This window comes from Castanea sativa, chromosome 6, assembly GCF_040712315.1.
Source record: "Castanea sativa cultivar Marrone di Chiusa Pesio chromosome 6, ASM4071231v1".
NCBI classification, from domain to species: domain Eukaryota; kingdom Viridiplantae; phylum Streptophyta; class Magnoliopsida; order Fagales; family Fagaceae; genus Castanea; species Castanea sativa.
The window spans coordinates 31,837,824-31,862,114 of NC_134018.1; the positions used below are offsets into that span (position 1 = coordinate 31,837,824).

Here is a 24,291-nt window from a genome sequence, read left to right on the forward strand (position 1 = left end):
GGTAAGAAGATTATATTCAAACTTATTTTAGTTTTGATTAAAAAAAATTAAGGTTAGAATGTTTAAATTTTTATTCTGGGGGTCAAAGAAAAAGAAAAATATTATATATATTTCCCAAGTCAGGCTGTTCATTTGAATCCCCGGGCTATGGCTAGTGCCGCCATTGGTTTAGAAAGATTCAAGCCTTTTATTATTGGCAAGTCCATTAACCAATGCAACTGATATTTTCTTTGACTCATCTCCTTCAAGATACAAGAAACTAACAATTTGATCATATGGCTATAGCAAACTCAACAATAGTAATTCAACCCAAAACTCGAAGGGAAGGAACATATATATTTTTAGCTCAAAATCTCTCAAGTGTTTGAATATAGTGTGTATAAAATGTTGTGGATAAAGATGTAACCTAGGACACATGTCAACTTTATAAGGTGCACCCAACAACCCAATTTGGAGGATTCCTCCAAGCTCGTTGGCACAAATTGTGTCCGAATGTTGCTCATATGCTATGATTGGTGTTGATAGGTGTATTTATAGGCCTCAAAACTCATTAATTCGTCTAATGACTCGAATCAACTTAGCATAAGTAGTTTAACTGAAAGCCCCTAAAAGGATAGCTCATATCTCCTAAAAAAAAAAACAAAATAAGGTTAGCTCATAAAGTCTTAAGTGTTAAGTGTTTAACTGATTAACACCAACTTGATACAACGTATGACTTTATATAGCACCCAAAACTATCTCTGATCTACGTCAAATAACTTAGCGTTGTAGTTTAACTGATTAACATTTTTTTGGTATTTCCAATACAAACATCTAAGTTCAAATTCCTACTCCCTTAATTATTGAATTATCCACACAAATAAAACTTCACTTGGAATTAGTGAATTTATCGAGAAATCAGCCGTACCCATTTTGATCATCAACTACTATAATAGGAATGCAAATTTTTTATGACTTTATCCTACTTTGTGTTCTACTTTCTTCCACCAATCACATCTTACAATGCATTATTTTATACTTTCCTTATATTATAACCAAAGTAAAAATAATAAAATAATAAACAAACTGATGAGGGACGAAAACACTCAGACCGTCTCTGGACGGTCATCACCTCGGCAGCCGTCCAAGAGTTAGCATCAAGACGAGGCTAACGCGCAAGGCCGTCCTTGGGTGATAGCAAAGCTACATCCCTCGTCCAAAGGATGCGCACAGCCCGTCTCGAGAGGACTCGTCCACGTAAAGACTCATGGACGAGGATTTTACACTTATAATTATTAAGCACATTTTACCACTCCGTAATTCACGTCTAACTTCAGGCGACTATTATATGAGAGAATATAACTCCTAAATGGTTGTAGGAGTTATCCGCGAACCCCCGGCTTCCTCAAATCCAGCAAAGGTTATAATCCTAATAACTGCTCCTAGGGCACTATATAAACACCTGTTCAGACTAATGAAAGGTACGTTGAACATTTCCCCAAGAAATTGGAACTCCAAAGATATAGAGGAAAAACTGACTTTACCATCGGAGGGTTCTTGGCCGGTGATCCCGATCACGTTTGATCATTTTCCTTTGTTTTTTCAGGCCATTAGAAAGCGAGTGGTCCTTTCAAATCCGGAGCATCCAGCCTACTTATTTTCCTTGCTTCATCAGTTGGCGCCGTCTGTGGGGAAGAGAGCAAACAAACATTATTCATTGTTCTTTTTATTCGACTATGTTTTTGTTGTCAAGGATTACTCTATCCTAAACAAAAGGCTGAATGGTTCGAACAAGATCAAGGGCTACCAGTCCTGGCCACCAAGAGAGTAGGGATGCATCTAGTAATCCCCTTCGCAATCGCAGGTCAGCGCCTGTCATGCAATCGCCTTCTATTCAACACATACAATCCATGGCTGCCGCTATGGCAAAACTGATGCGTCAGAATCAAGAGTTGAATAGGGAGATTAACCTCAGGAGGCAGCGCCAAGATGGGCACACGGAGGGACAGGCACCAAGTTAGGAAGGAGGAGGAGAAAATGTCGAGTCTGAGAATCAGACAAGAGGTACCACTTCAAGAAGAATGCCGCACTTGGAGAGAGAAATGGACCAGATGAGGAAAGCCATGGATGAGATGAGGGAGAATATGAGGCGGGTAAACCCAGTGGATGATATGGTTCACCGAACGGACTCCCCTTTCACAGCTTCTATCAACAGTCATCTTCTACCCCTGAAATTCAAAATGCCTTCTCTGGACTCGTATGATGAAAATCGCGACCCTTGCGATCATATTGCAACTTTCAAGATGACCATGCACCTTCAAGGGGTCCCGAACGAGATCATGTGCAGAGCTTTTCCCACCACACTCAAGGGACCAGCGCGAGTGTGGTTCAGTATGATACCCCCAAACTCGGTGGGATCGTTTAAAGAGTTGAGTAAGTTGTTTGTCAATAACTTCATTGGAGGACAGCGCCATAAACGCTCATCTTTTAGCTTGTTGACTATAGAGCAAGGGGAAAATGAGAGTCTACGATCCTTTACTACCCGATTTAATAGGAAAGCCTTGACGGTGGATGAAATGGATGACAAGTTGTTGCTGGCCGCCTTCCACAACGGGGTCAATTCTGATTTGTTCATTCACAAGCTCTATGAGCAAGAACCTCAGACTATGGCCGAGCTCGTCCATTCGGCCCAAAATTTCATGAATGCTGAGGGATCTATCATAGCCAAGAAAAGAAAAAGGGCAGAGCACCCGGAAACAGGCCACCATCGTTACTCGGATCAGGGACCTCATCTTAAGAAAGCTTGAGTAGACGAGAGGAAAGACAAGGATGGGAAAAAGGCAAGTTCCTCTGCAAGGAATCAGAAATATACGCCCCTAACCATGCCACTAGAGCAGGTCCTTATGCAAATCAAGGATGACCCGTCCTTGAAATGGCCGGATAAGATGAAGGGCGATCCCAACAAGCGCAATAGGAGCAAATATTGCCACTTTCACAGGGATCACGGGCATAACACGGACGAATGCTTTGATTTGAAACAACAAATAGAGAATCTTATTAGACAAGGAAAGCTGAGGAACTTCGTTGGACGAGACCAAAGAGATGAGAAACTGAAAGCCAAGGTGGAAGAATCATCACGTCCCCCACTAGGAGAGATAAGGGTAATTATAGGAGGAAACTCGACAGCGCAGTCATCCAAGTCAAGGAAGACATATCTGAAGGTGGAGCAGAACGTCCAACTATCTGGACGACCTTGTAAGACGAGGGAAGTAGACGAGCAGGCTGTAACATTCACGGACGAGGAAGCATGACGACTTCACCACCCACACGATGACGCGATAGTCATCACCCTACTAATTTCTGACTACATGACTAGGAGGGTGTTGATAGACAATGACAGTTCTGTAGACATCCTTTACTACCCCGCCTTCCAGCAAATGAGGCTAGAACGAGATCAACTACGACCAATGAGTTCGCCATTGGTGGGATTCGGAGGAATGAAGGTGCAACCAGTGGGCACCATCACATTACCAATGGTCGTTGGAATACATCCACAGCAGATAACCAAGGAGGTAAATTTCCTCGTTGATTGTGCATCGTCATATAATGCGACCATTGGAAGACCAATTTTGAATAGCTGGAAGGCGGTAACCTCAACCTACCACTTGTCCATCAAATTTCCAACCGAGTACGAAGTAGGCGAAGTACAAGGAGATCAGTTGGCCGCCAGAGAATGCTACTTGGCTATGCTAGTGATGGACGAACATATACAAGCAATGAGCATAGACGGGAAGAGGATCGCAGCAGAACCCACTGAAGTGTTGGAAGACGTCCCTTTGGACGAAAACCATCCTGAGAAGGTTACTAGAATTGGGGCGAGCCTAAACGTGTGTCCCTATTCAAAACCAGTGCGTCAGAAGAAAAGGATTTTCGCTCCTGAGCGAGACTATGCCATTAAAGAAGAAGTACAAAAATTGCTCGTCGTAGAGTTCATCTGAGAAGTTTATTATCCAGATTGGTTAGCGAACGTGGTCATGGTTAAGAAAGCTAACGGCAAATGGCGAATGTGCATGGACTTCACCGATCTAAACAAAGCTTGCCCCAAGGATAGTTACCCGTTGCCACGCATTGACTAGCTGGTGGACTCGACGGCAGGTCACAGAGTGCTTAGTTTCATGGACGCTTTCTCAGGTTACAACCAGATACAGATGGACGAAGCGGATCAAGAGAAGACCTCATTCGTTACGAGCCAAGGGTTGTATTGCTACAAGGTAATGCCCTTCGGTTTAAAGAACGCAAGGGCGACTTACTAAAGGCTGGTTAACCATATTTTCCGTCCTCAAATCGGGCGAAATGTGGAGGTTTATGTAGACGACATGCTGGTAAAAAGTCAGGACGAGGATAATCATCTGGACGACCTTCAAGAGACTTTTGATACGTTGCGGCGGTACAACATGAAATTAAATCCCAGCAAGTGTGCTTTCGGAGTTTCGTCGGGGAAATTTTTGGGGTTCATGGTTTCGCACAGAGGAATTGAAGCAAATCCAGATAAGATCCAGGTGATACTGAACATGGAACCACCGAAATATATCAAGGAAGTCCAGTCTCTTACCGGACGAGTCGCCGCCCTCAACAAGTTTGTATCAAAAGCTACTGACAAATGTTTACCATTCTTTAAAGTCCTCGGGAAGGCTTTTAAATGGACGGATGAGTGTCAAAGGGCCTTCCAAGACTTGAAGACATATCTCATAACAGCGCCGCTGTTGAGTCCGTCTGTACCTGGGGAAGAGTTGTATTTTTATTTGGCAGTGTCCCCACACGCAGTGAGCTCAGCGTTGGTCAGAGAAGAGGGGAGAGTTCAGAAACCGGTTTATTATACAAGCCGTGCGATGAGAGGAGCAGAAGGACAATACCCGATGATGGAGAAGCTAGCATTCGCATTGATCACGGTCTCTAGGAAGCTGAGGCACTATTTTCAAGCTCACATCATCAACGTCCTGACAGACCACCCCATAAAGAAAGCAATGAACAAGTTGGAAGTTGCTGGACGGCTAGTACAGTGGGCTGTTGAACTTTGCGAGTTCAATATCAGATACATTCCGAGGAGTGCGATAAAAGCGCAGGCATTAGCAGACTTCATCGCGGAGTTCATCCCCAGCCACGACGACCGGGACAAGGACAAAGGAATTAAAAAGTGGGTAATTAATGTAGACGGATCGTCCACAATGTATGCAGGAGGGATTGGAGTTATACTGAAGTCCCCCGAGGGTGACAAGCTGGAGTACGCGGCCCGTCTACAGTATCAAACCACCAACAACGAGGCTGAGTATGAAGCACTACTCAAGGGATTGGAATTGGCTAAGTCCTTAGGGGCGGAGTCGATAACAATCAAAGGAGATTCTCAGTTGGTCATCAACCAGATAAATGGAATGTGTGATACTAAGGAGGACCGAATGAAGAAATACCTCAGTAGAGTGAAACGGCTCGCACGAAAGTTTTCGGCGATAAGTTTTGTTCAACTCCCTAAGGAGGAAAATATGGAAGCGGACGCCTTAACAAAAGCAGCTTCGGCAGGAGTTACGGACGAGTACAACGACGTCCAGTATATGCCAAGCATAGACATTCCAGACATACAGTAGATAGGAGGAGGAGAGAATTGGACGAGTCCAATAGTGATCTATCTCAAAGATGGAAGGCTTCTAGAAGACAGAGACGAAGCTAGAAAGTTGAGAGTCAGGGCAGCCAAGTACGTCCTCATAAATGAAGTGCTGTACAAGTGAGGTTTTTCTCAACCTTATTTAAGGTGCTTGGCTCCTGATGAGTCGAATTATGTTTTGAGGGAAGTCCATGAAGGAGCATGTGGAAACCATTTAGGGGCGAGATCACTAGTCCATAAGATCATCCGTGCCGGCTACTATTGGCCTACAATGCAGGCGGATTCTAAAGCTTATGTCAAGGTATGTGACCAATGTCAGCGCTACAGCAATGTACCTAGACGACTGTTGGAGTACCAAACCCCAATGATAGCCCCGTGGCCCTTTGCACAATGGGGACTAGACATCCTAGGTCCCTTCCCCATGGGAACCAGACAAATGAAGTTTTTGGTGGTGGGAATCGATTACTTTACCAAGTGGATAGAAGCCGAGCCTCTTGCAGCAATCACTCAGCAAAACGTGAAAAATTTTGTATGGAAGAATATTCTATGTAGGTTCGGAGTACCCAGGGTATTGGTATCGGACAACAGACGTCAGTTCGACAACGCACCCTTCAGGGACTTTTGCAATCATTTTGGGATCAAGAATCATTATTCCTCACCCTCCCATCCACAGGCAAATGGACAAGCAGAAGTAGCAAACCGATCCCTGCTGAAAATCATCAAGACTCGGCTCGAGGGGGCAAAAGGGATATGGCCAAACGAGCTACCAGGTGTTCTTTGGGCCTATAGGACGACTGTACGAACTTCGACAGGAGAGACCCCTTTTAAACTAGCCTATGGAAGTAAAGCTGTCATACCAACGGAAGTTCATATGGCAAGTCACCGAGTGATGAAGTACTAGGAGAAAGAGAATGGGGAACAACTTCGTCTTGACCTCGATCTTATTGACGAGGTAAGAATGGATGCGGAGCAAAGGATAGCAAGGTACAAAAACCTTATGGCCAGGCAGTATGATGCCATGGTGAAACCCAGACGGTTCGATGTGGGGGACCTTGTCCTCAAAAGAGTCTCCTTGGCGACTAGGAACCCAGCTCATGGAAAATTGGGACCCAATTGGGAAGGACTCTACAGGGTAATCAACTGCAAGCAGCAGGGGTCTTACTACCTGAAAGCTCTGGACGGGCGGAAGTTAGAGCATCCCTGGAACGTGGAACATCTGAGGAGGTACTATCAGTGATAAGCAGGGACGAGGGAAGTCAGTGGCAAAGTTACAGCTATGATTTGCGTGTTCGCTTATATTTACTGTTGTGTTCTTACTACTATTATGGTGTGTTATGAATAAAAAAGTGCACTAGTTCTTAAACTTTTGCACCGCTTACAGACCAGCTTATGAAAAACGAGGTTATGTATTTTTCTTAAGTATTTTAATAAGGCACTAACTCATAAGCATGTGCCACGTTTGTGAACAATGTTCATGTAATAATATGGTTTGAATCTCTTATGTATTTGATGCATAGATTTAGTTTCCATAATAATACCCCCGGAAGGAGCAAAAGCCTAAGACGAATAGAAATCTTCGGACGCAGAAACACTCGTCCAAGGCTTTCCTTTAAATAAGGATAAAGCAAAGTGAAATAAGCTGAGGCATACTCGTCCAAGGCTTTCCTTTAAATAAGGATAAAGCAAAGAGAAAAAAGCTAAGGCATGCTTGTCCAAGGCTTTCCTATAAATAAGGATAAAGTAAAGAGAAAAAAGCTAAGGCATGCTCGTCCAAGATTTCCTTTAAATGAGTATAAAGCAAAAAGAAAAGGCCAAGGCCTACTCGTCTAAGAAAGAAAGTAGGCATTAAGGCGTAGCATTCCAAAGATGAGCAGCTAGTCAAGACGAGTAGCACATAAACGTTATGAACTCCTTGCAAGAAGACGAGTAATAATTGCCTAAAGGACGAGCAATAGTAATGGTCATCATTATCGTCCTAAGTGAGTCGTCCATAAAGAAATCGTGTAGACGATCATTCAACACTTAGAACATTGTTTAAAAACAAATTGCATAAATGATAACAATGTATAAGCTCGTCTATACAATAGGTAACAGATAAAGAAGATATTCTTTAGTCTAAAAAGGGTAGACGACCACCGTCCAAAAACCCTTATAAAATACGCATTAAAAGGCAATTGTTGATAAACTCGTCCAGAACACTCTAGACGAGGTAATTGTACTTGAATACATTTTAAATAAAAAGAAAGAAAGAAAAGAAAGCCAAACAACAATAACACTAGTTAAAAAAAAATTTCTTCAAGAGGGGGGGGGGGGCATCAATGTTGGGGTTGTCTTGAGCTGGTTTGGTGGAGGCGTCATCCTCAATATTAACATCGTCTGAACTTGTTTGGAGAAGGGAACTTGTAGCAGCGCCAAGATTAAGTTTAATGGAGCTAAAGTCAACTCCAGGAAAGTTGTCTATAGTGTCCATCCTAAAATCCTCGAACCTTGTTGCATGGTTAGTGTCCAGTAGGTCAGTAAACTCTTTCGACACCTTGAACTCCTCCACTGCCTCGTCCTTAGCTTTCTTGAGAAGAAGACTTAGCTTGTCATTCTTCTTTTGAAGAAAGTCAAGACGGTATTAGATTTCAGCTCGTCTACCAAAACGCTCAACCCTTTAGCCTCGTCCTTGGCCTTGTTTGCCACCTCAGCCCAAGTCCTGTAATCGTTCTTGATCTCTTCTATCCTCTTCTCCAGAAGGATCCTCGTCTTATCCATCTCTGTGACCTGTCTGGACGCAGCTATGAGCTTCGACATTGCCTACATAGAAGACGAGAAAGTTTAGGAGAAATGACATTAGATAACATAGCTAAAGCGAACGAACCAAAGGCGCTCACCTTAAAAAGGTCGTGAACACCGGAATGCTCAAACTCCTTCAAAGACATGTCATAGCACGCAGCCACGTCCTCGCCTGTCACAGCCTCTTGGAATCTATCCCAAGCTAGATCCTCGTTCTCCAATAAATTTGTAGAAACCCTTTGGGAAGGTTGGGACGAAGCAGAAGCGTAGGACTTGGACGGGGCAACGCCAACAAGTGTAGACGAGTCTACGTCGACGATTGTAACGGACGGCAGGGAGGAAGGAGGTTCAGTCCTGGCAGCCTCGGGCCTGGACGACCCATGCTTGGCCTTCTTCCCCTGACGGCTGGGCAAGCTTCCCAAATCCAAATTTTTGGACAAGCTCTTTCTCTTGTCTCTAGCAGCAGGACGAGCTTCAGGTCTAGCCACTTCGTCGACCACCTCTTTTCCCTTATTTTCCTTCATGGTTGCCATTCCTAAAAATAAAAACAAATAAATGAATTATAGTAACAAAATAAATGAAAAAAAAAAAAATATATATATATATATATATATATATATATATATATATATATACGTCTTAAAGAATAAAAACACTCACGTCTACGGACGGTTAGTTCGTGAGCGAGGGCTTCGACGGACGGGTCAAGGCCAAGTCCCCACCTATGTAGACGTTGAAGGGTCACCAACGAGTGAAAATCTCTCTCGGGGTGTAGACGAGCCCTGTGGACGCCATCACGGTGGAACTTACTCAAAGAAGGACGCCTAACAGCTGCAAAAAGAAGAGGAAAATTAAGGTTAGATCACTGTTTAAAGATAAAACACAACAAAATCAATAAATATAAAAAAAAGAGTGAAGGAAAAACACGACATACCTTCTTGACGAAGGTTCCCTAATTCTCTGGTATAAGGAGGGAATGTATCTCTACCAACCTCGACAGGATGCCCCGCCCAGAAACCAGAGACAAAGAAAAATTTTGTCTTCCAATTTCTGTCAGACGAGGGCAAAGACTTAATCAATCTACAGTCATTTCCCCTAGTTGTAAACTGATAGAAGTCTTGAGATTGACCTATCTTAGAGGGTTTATAACAATACAGGAACTCGTCCACGGTGATAGGACGATTCCCGTCAAACACCTCCCTCCACAAGACTTGCATAGAGACGATAAGTCTCCACGCATTAGGGTTAAACTGACAAACCCCCAAGCCCAGTCTGGTAAGCAATTCCCTCGTAAAGGCATTTAAAGGAAATCTAAGCCCCCCTAACAGGTAAGCTTCGTAAACACCTATCCCAAAATGGGGTTGACAGCACCATTCCTCTCGGACGGCTAACCTAGGGTTCAGATCATCTGGAATCTAGAACCAACTCCTAAGAGCGTCTAACCTCTATGGCACAACTATATACTGTTTCTTCCTCGTCTAAAGGAGAGGACGATGGGATGCTTGTCGAGGTATCAGCCCCAGAGGCTGTCCTCGTCCTAATACTCTCTTGAAATGTTTCTACAGGAACTCCAGGAACACCAGATGTGTATTCCTCAGTTGTGTGGCCATTACTACTACTATCATCACTGGAGGTACTATAACTAGAGGAGTCGTGATACTCGTCTATGGCTTTGACCACACTGTCGCTAGACGAACAGGAGGCCATTGAGAACGTCCTAACACTTAAACAGGAAAGCTTGAGTTAGAGTAAAGAGAGTACCTGGCTCTAGACGAAGGATACTAAGGACGTTGAGGATACTCTTAGACGAAGCGAGAGGATACTCTTAGACGAAGCGACGGACGAGAGTGTCAAAGCAGAAAATTTGAAAAAGTGAAAGGGGCATGAGAGGGAAACTACTATTTATAGGTAGAAAAGTCTCGGTAATCGCAATGACGGAACGGATGAAAAAGCGACACGTGGCATATGCCTCGAAGAAGTAAACCTACATGACCAACCCTCTATGAATGTGTGACACGTGGAACGCTTCTATAAAAATATAAAATAAAAAAAAAGATCCGTCTTAAAGTCTATTGATACGCTGCATAACCCCTGGACGAAGGGGCAACTGATGAGGGACAAAAACACTCAGACCGAACCTGGACGGTCATCACCTCGGCAGCTATCCAGGAGTTAGCATCAAGACAAGGCTAACGTGCAAGGCCGTCCTTGGGTGATAGCAAAGCTACATCCCTCCTCCAAAGGATGCGCACAGCTCGTCCCGAGAGGACTCGTCCACGTAAAGACTCATGGATGAGGATTTTACACTTAGAATTATTAAGCACATTTTACCACTCCGTAATTCATGCCTAACTTTAGGCGACCGTTATATGAGAGAATATAACTTCTAAACGGCTGTAGGAGTTATCCGCGAACCCCCGGCTTCCTCAAATCCAGGAGAGGTTATAATCACAATAACTGCTCCTAGGGCACTATATAAACACCTGTTCAAACCAATGAAAGGTGCGTTGAACATTTTCCCAAGAAATTGGAACTCCAAAGATATAGAGGAAAAACTGACTTTACCATCGGAGGGTTCTTAGCCGGCGATTCCGGTCACCTTTGATCGTTTTCCTTTGTTTTTTCAGGCCATTAGAGAGCGAGTGGTCCTTTCAAATCCGGAGCATCCAACTTACTGATTTTCCTTACTTCATCACAAACAAACAAACAATAATATCACAATTAATAGAGTATAAAATAGAAAATAAAAAATATGACATGGGATTATTATCCTTTACAAACAAATGGTGGCAATTCATACTGATAAGGGATGTTCGTGTAATGTTGTGCAAGGGTATTAGAATGCATGGTTCAACCTTAATTACATCTATTTAATAATCGTGTCAAAACCACATAACCCAAACTCAACCTGTTTATTAAGTGGGTTGACACAATACAACCCACTTAAACTATTTTAGAAGAAAATTTAAGAAAAATAAAGCAAAAAGATATGTGTAGGGATGATAAGCCCAGTAGTATATATTAGGCCGAGGGCCCGATCCGAGGACACCTAGATATTTGAGAATGGATAGACATTGTTGTGGAGGTCGTCATTGATGAATAAAGGGAGGGGTCTGGTTATGATGGTCCGAGGAGGAATGCTTTCTCGGCTAAACGAAACAAAGATCAAAAAGTACAGTCTGCCATCCAAGAGTAACATTCCAGGAGATTCTATTGATAAGAATGTGCATCATGAGAGCACAAGACAAAGGAAAGTTATAAAATACTTAAGAGAAAGCTGCGACCACTGCATTGAATGCTCTGTAGCTAACTCTCTGGCCTCATTAATAAGGAAGTGATGTCTGAACAGTAGTTTTCAATCTTACAGTTACTCCCTAAGACTTCAAAAAGGTGCTGATGGGATAAAAATCAATATCAGCAATCTGATCTACACATAGAGGGTAGAGATAAAAGGAGGAGAATAGTATAAAAGAGGGGGAGGATCCTAAGAAAAGAGGATCAGAGAAAAAGAGAGAAAAATACTGTAAAGTCAAGAACAATACTTGTAATCAGTTCCAAAAGAATCAAATATAAAAATCAACCACCTCGAATTGTGTCCGAGAACGATTTTCTTTAGATAATATCAGTTCATTTTTATTCTATTGTCATTTTCTACTCACTATGATCATTATCTAAACCTACTAGCACCTAGTTTTCTAATCCACTATCTACATATTTATTGTATTAAGCTCTTTAGGCCTGCTCCCTTTCTTACTTTGGGTTTAGGCACAAAAATTGTGTCTCTACAATTTTTTTTTTTTTTTCTTTCTTTGTTTAGGGTAAAAAGGTTAAGGACTTAAGAGTTTAATGAAGAATTTATTAATGTGACCATTAAAATTCTTTAATTAGTAGATTGTATTTATAATTTGATTATGTTAGATAAAAATAACATTTATTTATATGAATCGAGTCATTTTGAGTCATTTATTAGGCAGATCAACATAGACTCAATCCATTTATTAATCATGTTAAAACATGACTTGCTTTTGACACAAATCCATTTACACTAAACAGAAACCCACAAAGAACAATGTCGCACCGTATATATGGACCATAAATATATATAATGACAGGGAAAAAGGATGGAACATTCAATTATGAATGCTCTGGATACCCAAATTGCAGTTTTTTTTTTTTTTTTTTAAATTCTCCCTGCTGTAATCATACTCATTCACGTACAACCCACATAACTGATCCAGCACAATACAACAGGGTTTGTTTGCAATAGACTGAAAAAATCACTTTAAGCTATTCGCTAGCATCATACAAAATGATAAATGGAAAAAGAGCGAGTTCAAGGAGTAAACTTGTGCTAAAATCACCAACCCCCCCCCCCCCCCCCCCCCACCCCAACAAAAAAAAAAAAAAATTACATATTAACTCTGATGGCTTTAATTTGGATAATACGTCTAAGAAACAACTCCTGCAATGGGAGTAATGTAATAATGGTTTTTCAATAAACTAGTGCAAAAGAATAACAAGGGTGAAAAGGGCTCGAGTCAAGCTCTAACTACATCTTTGGCAGGGATATCCTCTCCTAGTTCACATCCAATACATTGGCAAACACTCATGACAGTTCTTCAAAAATACAATTACGCCAGTTTACCGAGGGCGTGTACTATGGCCTAGTGCCTGTCCACATAGAAGAGCATTCGTTGGAATCGGATATTCATCTCTCCATGAATTTGCTGGGGAATAGACACGGAGATAGAATTGCTGGCCTAAATACTGGCGAGCCCAGTTTTCAGACCTTATATTCCACATTCCCACATTGTCCAAAGGCATGTAAATTGCAGTCCATGATTTGGGATACACCTGTGATAAGACCAAACATAGAAATAGAATTTCTTAATTACATACTTTCTATCGCTATGAGATGATATATATTTGAGTCTCATATGTTAGATTCCCGGAGCAAATCAATTACTCCAATGCAAGTCAAAGTAACGGAAGAGAAATTTCATTCTGAGAGAAAGCCATAAACCAAATGAACTCAGTAGCAATTTTCCTGAAAATGGCAACCTAGAAGGAAGACATTATCCAACCATTTGAAGAATTTTGTACTTTTCCATCACTGAAGTTTCTATGTTCTTTTCCAATGCAAGATTTTTTTACTTGTCCAGCACATTAGTGCATATTCTTTTCCAATTAAAAGGTAAGAGAGTAAAGTATGTTTCCCAATGCCGTTCCAAGAATAAACTTTTCCAAATGCCAAATAAAGCAGTAGTATTTTTAACAAACTTAAGGATACCCACAACATAATTCACAACCTACCTGAACAGTGCTACGAGAAATTGTGTCTCTTAAATTGTAACTCAATCGGTTTACAGATGACCACTGCCCTCCATCCATCCTGCACATCTCAAATTAATCATATCTTCAGAAATCTAGAATATTGCTGTTGTACTAGAAGCAATAATAGGAAATAGAAAAATCCACACCTAAGTTTGCACTTTGTAACTTGCATACTTTTAACATCTCATATAATGGATGCGCGTGTGTGTTTGAGAGAGAGAGAGAGAGGGAATTTAGTGCCAAAACTTAGCAAGATAAACTTACCCCACAACAAAAAAGCTATGGCCATCTATGTGCCATGATTGCACAGTGTCTTCAGCATTCTCAAATACAATTTCAACATAACCTCTGAAATCAGCAGCCATGACAGCAGTCTGGAGATAACCACCTCCACCAGTGGGACTGTCTGAAACGCTTCCAAGGGAAAATATCCCTGAGATCTTGAAGTAGTCAGCAAGCTTAAGTGGCGTATCAGCTGGGATGAAAGAGACACCATTGACAGCATATCTCTGCTTGCCATTGATAATTGGAGCAGAGTTTGCAAGTCTTATTGTGCGTGTGGTGTTGATCATTCCATAATGGTAAGAACCTTGAGGATTAGGTCGTGGCCCACTTGCTGTGAGATTCCGTCTGGTATAATACATGACATAAAATAAGTAAGCTACCATCTAGCAATCACCAAAAGTTCAGGAAATAATATAGCATGTAATTGAGCAACAAAACCACATCAATACCATGCCATTCGACTAGGGGCGTACCCTTCAAGCTATAAGTTGAAACAGATCAGTTTATTGATTTTCATATAGCATTAGATCGTCTATTTGGAGCATGCATAAGATCAGTTACAATATTTCAATGAATTAACACCAGTTCAGTGATTTATAACATAAAAAGTGATGGCTCAGTTTTTCATCCTATACAGCACTAGCACATATAAAATCAGCTCCCAGATAGATACAATAGTAAAGGTAGGTACCTGATAGAACGGGCTTGTTCAAGAGACCAATCAATCTGAGTTGTTGGCCCACCAGGGGGAGGGCCAGAAACACTCCCTGCGGAGTTACTGTAATGAAGAATGGAGGTTGTTGTGAGCACTTGGGAAGTAAAACGTGTTGACACAACAATGTAGTAATCTTGTCCTGGTTGATCAGCTGTAACTAATACAGAGTAGGATTGACCCAAATGGATGTCAAGGGAATCGTAAGTGTTCTGGAGTGAGTGGGTTCCTTCCACCTCTACCAATAACATTTTGTGCCCCTGGATTCTGAAATTAATCGAGGTTGTAAGCCCCACATTTGATATCCGGAACCTGTAAGTTTTACCTGGCCAACAAGTTGGATAAAAACTCTATAAATACCATAGCCATATGCATAATAATTTCCTGCATTCCTGCTTATCACAATTAAATTACCTTGATCAACATTGAATGTGTACCCATTTGAACCACGACCATTGATAAGAAGCCCATCAGGGAAGGGAAGATCACTCCCACTGTCTAAAATTGCTTTCAAATCCTGCAACATTCAATATAAGCTTATAAATTTTTTTGGTAAGTAAAATGAAGGGATTAGTTAGAACTCAATATAGACATGAATAAACACATATAGCATGCTTCATATTCGCCCAGGTATTTATCAATCACTATTAGCCATCCTATCTTTAAATTTTTGCAAGATTAATACGAATTGCATAATAAGGAACTTACAATTTATTCTAAGCAAACTAACTTACAGTGTGATTTTTCTTGAACCAATCGCCGGCCAATATGGTATAATCTCCTGCAGGAGGTGGGAAAGGTACAGGAATGACTGAGCGGCTAGCGATTTGAAATCCACCATACCCTCCTGCAGCCTTGTGTAAGCCAAAGGAAGGGAAGTAGAAGTAGCTACCAATCTGATCCTTGACTTGGAGAACATAAGTGAAGTTCTTCCCAGGTGGGATGGGGCAGTTTGTACCATAGACTCCATCCTGCCAAGAGTTCCTTCTCTGCTGGATACCATTCCTAAACAAGAATCAAGTCCCTTAAGTGGCCTATTTACCCAATCACGATTCTTTTAAGATGATTAATCTGAGATTTTAATTCTTTTACAATGCATAAACAACAAGTTGCCCTCATTTTAACAAGATGAGAGCAATTTGGGGAGTAAAATAATCTTGTAGGCCTTGTTTTAACAAAGGCTATTAAATTAAATCTGAAGTAGATAGACAAAGTGAGCTTCTGATGTTAATTTTACAATAAACATCATAGACCAGGCCTAAAACTATTTCTATATGCCCTGTAGTAAGAAAAATCTTCAGGCTTATTTTATGCCTGCAATTCAACAGAAATTGACATGACCTACCATTTACCTCCTCCAATATACAGTAATCAAGTGTTTTAAAAATTAATTCCAATGATTCCATCGACAATGACTATATGTTCTAGAAAATATTGTTAAAATTGCACAAACACACGTGGATCCCACAATAGATTTACATGTATCTCACTTAAGGAGATATATAATAAGCCTCATGAAATTTAGAAAATATTATAACAGTAGATCTATCAGAGTAAGCCTCATGTACGTATTTCTTTCTCTTTTTTTGTTCCCAACTAACTAAAATGACATTTGTTTTGCACTTCAGATAAACAAGCTAGGAGATTGCTGAATGTATCCGTAAAATGGGTTCGCAGAAAATGGTTATGCTAAAAAAAAAAAAAGAAGAAGATAAGAAATTTAAATTTAGCACAAAGAACAAATCCACAAAAATACAGACACACACACAAGAAAGTGGAGGGAAAAAAGAAAAGAGAAGGCACTAACCAAGAGAGAAGAAATGGCTCGTCCAAGCTATTGAAGACACTAATAATCAAGTTATCATTGGTGACAGAGTCAATTTGAGGCCCTGGAAATTGCCCATTAATCAATATGCCCTGTCATGTTATCAAAAACACATACTTCAGTAACCATTTCAAACTCTTTGAGAGAATAGAAATGAGTAAAGGAAGGTACCTGTTGTTTCACTCCAAGAGGGTAGATATCACCATAGGTGACATTCCAGTTAAAGAACCTGTAAGGGTCTTCACCACTTGCACAGGCCACTAGCAAGAGCACCAATATCAATGAACAAAAACTCTTACACTCTCCCATCTCTCACTCTCCCTGAAACCAAATGGGGTTGTTGATAAGAACGAAGAAATGGGACTGAAATGCACTAGGAAGAGAAAACTTCAACAAAGAGAGAACCAAACTTTCTTTTTCTTTTTCTTTCTTTATGCAAAGCTCCCACTTTCTTTCTCTCCAGTCTTTGTTTTCTTTTTCCTTTTTCTTTTGAGAGCTTTTTATCTCTTACAACGTCGGTCGTAAGAAAGAGCCAAAGGATTCTCAGAAGTGTTTAGATCTTCTTCTTGATGGGGTTTTATCATTTATGTCCACTCTCTTTTGAATATAGCAGCGAAAACTAATCAATGGTGTGTGGGCACAGTATGAGCTGTACTCGTTGCAGGCTGTTCAGTGTCTATTAAAGTAGTAAACAAAGTAAGAAACCGAGTGTCCTCTGTTTCCAAGTTCCAACCCCCATGTCCAAACCGCGTTCCTCGGTATTAGTGATGTGGCAATGGGAGTGAGAGACAGTGTGTGAAAATTGTATTTGAATGATTGATGCTGACTTTTTTCTGACGTCGCTGGATTAAACTGTATATAATATGTATAATATATATATATATATATATATTTTTTTTTTTTTTTGCTGAAGTTCTGAACATGTAATAATTTATTTTTTTATACATTTTTAATTTTGAATTATAAAAAAATGCCAAAAAATACTAGTTATAAAACTCTTAGCAGTAATAAATTAATAATTTATTTAGTTTGTCAGAATATTAATAAATTTACTTATCCAAAAAAATAAATTTGACGGGGAAAAGATTTTAGCACCATCAATTCATAACCAATTAAAAAATATATATTTGTAAGCCGCATGTCCTAAAGTCATTTTGATGCAAACCTGTGAGCATTGGGGGCAAACTTTCTATAAGATAGGAAGGGAACAAAAATGGAAAAGAAATCCAAAGGGAACATAATAAGAAAGAAAATCTCAAAAACATCTCACATTAGCTTATTTATCTCTTTCTCATAATGATTCTAAAATAATTTAAAAAAAATTAATTTCTCATAATTGTCAGTGTCATATGATATGATAAGCATCAAGTATCATAAAGATGTATTAAATGCTAATGAATGATACAATACAGAAGTGTGCATTGTATAAATCGGATCATATTGTAAAATTAGATATGATGTATGATACATAAATGCGTGAGTCAAAATGGGTTTTATTGTTAAAATTTGTGTTTTTATTTGAGTTCAACTAGGTATTAGACTCGTTTTTAACACAAAAATTATTGGGTTACTTAATTGAACCCAATAAAATAACATATGCATGTGCTTTTTTTTTTTTTCTCTTACAAAATTTGAACTACACAATTTGACACTTTACATTTGTTTATTTGCAAATTTCTTTTCTATACTATGAATAAAGTAATTAAATGACAAAATAAATATTTTTTAAACTTTTGCTATTATTTTTATAAGTCTAGGAATCTAGAATATCAAGAAAAAATTATTAAAATAAAAGAAAAATAAGAGATAGTAGATGCATGATGTAAAAAATGTCAATGAATAAATAGTTTCACAAGATGAACATGATAACACTGACTATACGTTTCTCTCGTCTAACTTAGATCATGGCTAAAGACTTGTAAATTTCCTTTTAATAAGATGGAGTGAATAAATTCCATAGCTAACATCTCCAACTCTTTGTGAAAATTTGGTTTAGGAATTTCATGTTGAAAAATTTTCTTATTCCTTTGTGACCAAAGCAACTAGATTCTAATAGTGAATAGTGTCCTATTGAAAGGATTTGCTGTGGAAGGAGGAAGAGTTACTGGCATTAGTCTCAAGCCATATTTCCAAACCTGAAGAAATTAAACAAAAATTCTATGAAATTGAGTGTTGTTATCCTCACTCCAAAAAATGATTTTGCTAAATGGAAATCTCTTAACACAAGTAGAATGATTCTTAGTTCCGCAGCATAAAATTCACAATTTTTTCTCTCCTTGTAACCCTCTAGAAGAGAGGCTATGCTTGGCTGCGAGACTATTATACATAGTTACATACACTTCCAATGGAAAAGTTGAATTTTATGAGGGAGTATTTGATTCCAGTTTCCGCATCCACTTTCCATTCAAAGTCATTGCTTGATGATCTAAACCAGTAGCTATTTTGTAAGCATTTCTTGAATTAAAGTCACTTTGCAACTCTTCTACGAGGAGTGCTTTGATGGTCAAAAGACTCAAAACCAATGATTAAGGAAAATCAAAACATAATAGATGAAGTTGCCATATCCCATTAGCCACTAGATCTTTTAGTAATAAAATGTGCACCCAACATAAGAGGACCTTCACTATAGGTTTTCTTTTTGTGGAAATAATTAAAACGAATTAGATATCTAAAAACTAAGGGTATTAGTTCATACCTTTTTATTTTAGAGAGAGAGCATACGAGGTTAAATATTTTCTCTATTGTGGCAGCTTAAGGATGGAAGTCCAACAATTAGCATATTCATTAATATTTTTGGGAAAAAAACATTTTGCATTTACATGCCTCGTACATAAACCCCTAAGGTTAGGGTTTCTATCCTTAATGAGTTGCCTCTGTTGGAAAATCACATGTTTGTATCGCATACAAAACATACGTAGTGAAAATTTAAGGGATCTACTTCATTCGCAATCGATAATATTCACTATGTAAATTTCAAAAATTTAAGAACAAGAGAGCATACCTTGGTGTGGTGAATTTCAAAACAAAGATCAGAAGTACTTGGGAACACTTTTAATCTTCACTCCAAATCCACTTTATGCCCAAGAAGTGTGGTCTCTCAATCAGTTTCCAAGGGAGAAAATTAGAGTGTCTTACACTCACATACACACCATTTCATACACTTACCAAATTCTGTATATTTCTCCATTAATATCTAACTGATTATCTAATTGGGCTGGCCTTTTGGGCCTTTCCAATTGGGCTTAAGTGTATACCTTGGAGTGAGACCAAAAATGACCAATAAGACACTAACTCCAATGAGCCTTGGGCTTTTCTGTCAATTCTTGACAAGTCCAAAATTACCATTAATTATATTTAATACCACTATATAAATATAATTGCACTCTAGGCCTTATTTATAAATTATATCCCAAGACTTTATTATACATGCAACCCCTTCATAAAATACCTATAGTAATACAAAGTCATGAAAGTAGACTGCCACTTTGTAAATCACTACATCTTAATTTCTTGAATACTCGGTTTAATCCTTTAAGTTATTCATCATATATTTATGAAATCTAATTTCATAAATATATACTTTAGTAACTTCTTACCAAAGTGGTTAGGCCTAACACTCTGAATAACCAAAACTATTAAATTTATCTCAAGAGAATATTTTATATCTCCGTTAAGAGACTATGAATTCCATCTTGAAAATATATGTTCTGTAAGTGCACAATTGCACCTGGACCCAAAGACAATCACGGGCTCAGGCCCAATGAGCCTTAAACAATAAAATTTGTAGAGTGTGGGCTTCCAATCTAGGTTAGAAGTACTGAGAACTTGATAACAAGCTAAAAGTTACAAACACTTGTAAATAATAAATGATAATTGCAAATAGACCTCCTCGGACGTAAGCCGAGGGCTACTTCTATATTATTTCTCTTTCTCTCTTAGAAGTTACAATTCTTAATTTCTTTCTTTGTTACCGACCCCCCTTTCTCTGACGTTCATCCCCCTTAAATACTTCTTTTTCTGATGCTTTATCCACGTGTTGCTCCAACCCCCTAGATATTTCTTTTCTTAGTACCTTTGAATAGTGACCAGAAGTTTCAGTTCTACTGTTCAGGGGTCACTTCCCCATTAATGCGGCCAGGGAGGTAGGTGCAGAGTCTTTAATGTGGTGGTAGCAGCCTTTTCTTTTGGTATTTTTCTAACACCGGTGTACCTCGAAGATTCAGGGTTTCCCCCTTTAACCATTAGTCTTTCCAGAACTGTGCCTTGACCTTCATAATGAAGCTTTGAATTCTCTTGGATCTGTCCGAGGAGAAGCTCGCCCTCAGCTGTATCCTCAGACCCTCGGCGTATGGGCCAATTCGCAGAGTTAACAAATTCTTAGCTCTGGAGTAGGTCGGTCCTCCATGTTACAGTCCAAAGGCCCATATGCCCACTTGGGTCCTTTTACTCCCCACAATAGCCCCTCAAAACTCTATTTTTCATCATCCGAGGAGAAAAATAGGGTTTTGATCCAACGAGGACTTACCTCACACGTTTTGTAAATAATTGCACGTGTGGAGACCGTTTCACGTTCCAGAAGATGCTACTTGGCGGTTTTATTTTCAAAAACGCGCGCATTTATTACCGTAAGTTACGCCTTGTCCCCCACGTTCAACGGTGAGATGAGCATCCAACGGCCCTTGTTACTCCATGAAAATTTGGGCGGGACAAATGTAATTTCGAGGCCGCTTCCCACACGTCGTGACGCTTCGGGAACCTGCGCCTTCATTTATTTCTTCAGAGGCTAATCCCATCAAAACATCAGTAATCACCTTTTGTCTGCACAAATCCGTGGAAATTCGCACAACTTCAAATTTGTAAGTGATTATTCCTTTTCCTTAACCCATTCTCCTCGGATCCTGTCCTCGGCTCCCCTTCTAACCTTTTTCTCTCTTAGAACTTAGTCTTTCGTTCCTTTCTGATGGGAAAGTTTATGTGTCTAGTTGATACCGCCGCTGGGATGGAAGGTTTTAGAGCTAAGTATAACATTCCCAGCGACGTAGGTTTAAAATACTGCCCGGCAGAGCCCGTGGCCGGTTCTAGGAAAACCGGAGAGGTCATTATCCCAATGGTCGCCTTCGTAGAAGGTGGAATGACCCTCCCAATGAAACCCGTAACCAGGGAGTACCTCCGCAACCACCGGTTGTGTCCCGATCAGTGCGCTCCCAACGTTTTTAGAGTCTTAGGTAGTGTCGACGCTCTAAACGAGCAGATGGGTCTCAACCTTACCTGGCATGACGTTGTTTTCATGTACGAGTGTCATAAACTTAAAAATATAGGTTATTACATCAAATCCCATTCTAGCGTAGTTAGGTTAATCTCCTGTTTACCCAAGTCTAATAAAGGCATGAAGGATGACTACCTCATATCCTCAGGCAACTGGCACGACGGCCCCCACTGCCCAGTTGAGTGGGGAGATCCAGGTGCGACACCTTAGGATTTAACTTCCCACCCTATAACTCCCTCTATCATCTAGGAATGTGCATTTGCATTTACTTGAGCATCTAACTTTAATTTATTACATGTTCTACGAATCTGACCATGTTTGTTTATTTGGATGTCTTTCTTTGCAGATAAGTAACTCGTACGCCCACGTTTAAGCCATTGCAACGTTGTCGATTTGAATCGAGTGCTACGCTCCGAGGTGTTTGTCAGCGAAGACTTACAAGTGAGGGCAGCTCATCTGATTCTAGGGTACAACCCTATCTCCTCGGACTTCCAGGAGATCGAAAACGTAATAATTGCGGGTGACCGGAGGCGAAGAAGGATTCACGTAGCCAGGCCGCACTTTTTGGACGACCACGACATCCCTGACGCCCCTCACACCGTATTGTACACACAGCCCATAGCGGCAGTCCCCCTCGCTGTGCACTCTCAGGCAATTGCTGTCCTAGAGGAGCGAGTGTCTTCCTCGAACACGTTGGACGAGGAGATAGAATAGTTTCAGTTCGAAGACTCCCCACGACCTCGTGGAAACCCGTTCGTTGTTCTTTCCGACGAGGAAGAAGAAGCAGCTGAGGCCTTTGGGATCGAAGGTCTAGTGATAGCACGTCCAGAAGACAGCTCCATTGAGGAAGACATGGACGAGCTTAAGGGCCTCATGACCGCGAGAGGCGCAAGAGTGGCCAAAAAGGGAACGAGGGGGTCTCCAGTTCCCCCTGCCTTGCCACCACCCCCTCCTCCAGTCGAGCCCAAACCTCCCACCGATGATCTTAAGAAGAAAAGAAAGGTGGATGCCGAGGGGGCTGGTGGCGAGAAGCCAAAGAAGCTGAAACAGCAGACACCGCCGGCCTAGCAGCAGAAGCTGGACAAGGGCAAAGGGCCCGCCCGCTTAGTTGAAAGTGGGGAGATCAGAGACGTGGCCGAGGTGCGCCGAGCACCAGCTACCCGGTCTCCTGACTTGAGACTGGACGGCGTACCATTTCCCTGCCACTCCAGCATTAGGGCAGTCCAACAAGGCCATGCCCACCATCTGGCCGAGGTGTTGGAGCGTCCTCTTCTGCTGCCCAAGGACATGGAAACCTTAGAGAAGATGGGTCAGCATCAGCTGTTCCTTTCATTAAAAAGGGGTTTAGCTCTGGTAAGTTCCACCTCGCACTCGTACTTTATATTTATTCTAACCACTTTACCATCTTTAACCTCCTGACATTTTTGCAGTCCATCCAAGAAGTTTTCGCGGCCGAGAAGTTCATGGAGGATTCTCGGAAGCGCGCTGGGATGGAGCAAGAGCTAAGGCAAGAGGCAGAAAGGTCCCTAAGCCAGGCCCTAGCAGAGAATGGGAAGATGACATCAAGGCTGGCCGATCTAAAAAGAGAGAGGGATGGTGCTGAAGCCAGCTTGAAGACGATGGAGAGCCAAGTGGAGGGGCAGCGTAAGCTTCTCCGCCAAAAGGATGACGAGCTCGCCCAAGTCTAACAGGCACGCTCTGACTTGGAAAAGGAGCTTACGCGGGCGAAGGAGGAGGCTCGAGCCCACAAGCACGCACTGGAGGCCGCGAAGAAGGCCAGCTATCAGGAGGGGGTGACTAGAACGAAAGAACAGCTAACAGAAGCTTTTGCGGCCTTGTGCCGAGAGTACTGTCAGCAGGTCTGGGGAGAGGCCATGAATGCAGCAGGGGTTCCTCAAGCTTCCGAGCTGAGGAAGCCCGAGAACATTTGGCTTCCCCTAGACATACAGGAAATTGAAGACCCTCCTGTTGCTGCCTCTCCTGCCCTTCCTCCTGTGGTGCAAGAACTTGTTCCTGATCCTACAGAACCTGAAGGTTCCCATAAAGAGAAGGACGAGTGTGGTGGTGCTGAGAAGGAGCAGATTCAAAATGTGGAGCCCCTCATTCCTTCAACAGACAAAGGGAAACAAGCCTTGTCCACCTTTGAGCTGGAACTGAAGAGCACTAAGGCTGGCAGCAGCTCCCTCCAAGACCCCCCTTCCCTAGTTTAGGGCCTAGTATAGGAACTTTCTGTACTCCCCTTTTTTTTATATAACTAATGAAGAACATTTTTATTCAACTTTCGTTCATGTTGTCTTTGTTTTTCCTTATTCTTTTTGTGCTTGCCATAAAAGTTTTCACTAACAAATAGTTAAAGGGAAAACAGAATAAATAAGTCTAACTCCACCATACAAACAACTATGACTTCAAAATAGCCACATAACTTAGTTTAGATATTAAACAATGTCGTAGTTAGA

At 40.9% G+C, this 24,291-nt stretch overlaps 2 protein-coding genes across 2 annotated transcripts; both read right to left on the reverse strand.

The window, feature by feature from the left end:
- Positions 1–7,978: 7,978 nt before the first annotated feature.
- LOC142639799 (uncharacterized) lies at positions 7,979–10,120 on the reverse strand. Its single transcript, XM_075813937.1, has 5 exons — positions 9,857–10,120; positions 9,348–9,405; positions 9,074–9,244; positions 8,512–8,948; positions 7,979–8,434 (listed from the first exon to the last, which is right to left on the reverse strand). Exons 1-5 carry the CDS (start codon positions 10,118–10,120, stop codon positions 8,216–8,218), a joined length of 1,149 nt encoding a protein of 382 aa, XP_075670052.1. The 3' UTR covers positions 7,979–8,215.
- Positions 10,121–12,821: 2,701 nt separating this feature from the next.
- LOC142640913 (L-ascorbate oxidase homolog) lies at positions 12,822–17,333 on the reverse strand. The gene is made up of 8 exons (XM_075815232.1): positions 16,741–17,333; positions 16,552–16,661; positions 15,479–15,749; positions 15,159–15,261; positions 14,724–15,069; positions 14,012–14,377; positions 13,727–13,805; positions 12,822–13,267 (listed from the first exon to the last, which is right to left on the reverse strand). Exons 1-8 carry the CDS (start codon positions 16,876–16,878, stop codon positions 13,055–13,057), a joined length of 1,626 nt encoding a protein of 541 aa, XP_075671347.1. The 5' UTR covers positions 16,879–17,333; the 3' UTR covers positions 12,822–13,054.
- Positions 17,334–24,291: the final 6,958 nt, after the last annotated feature.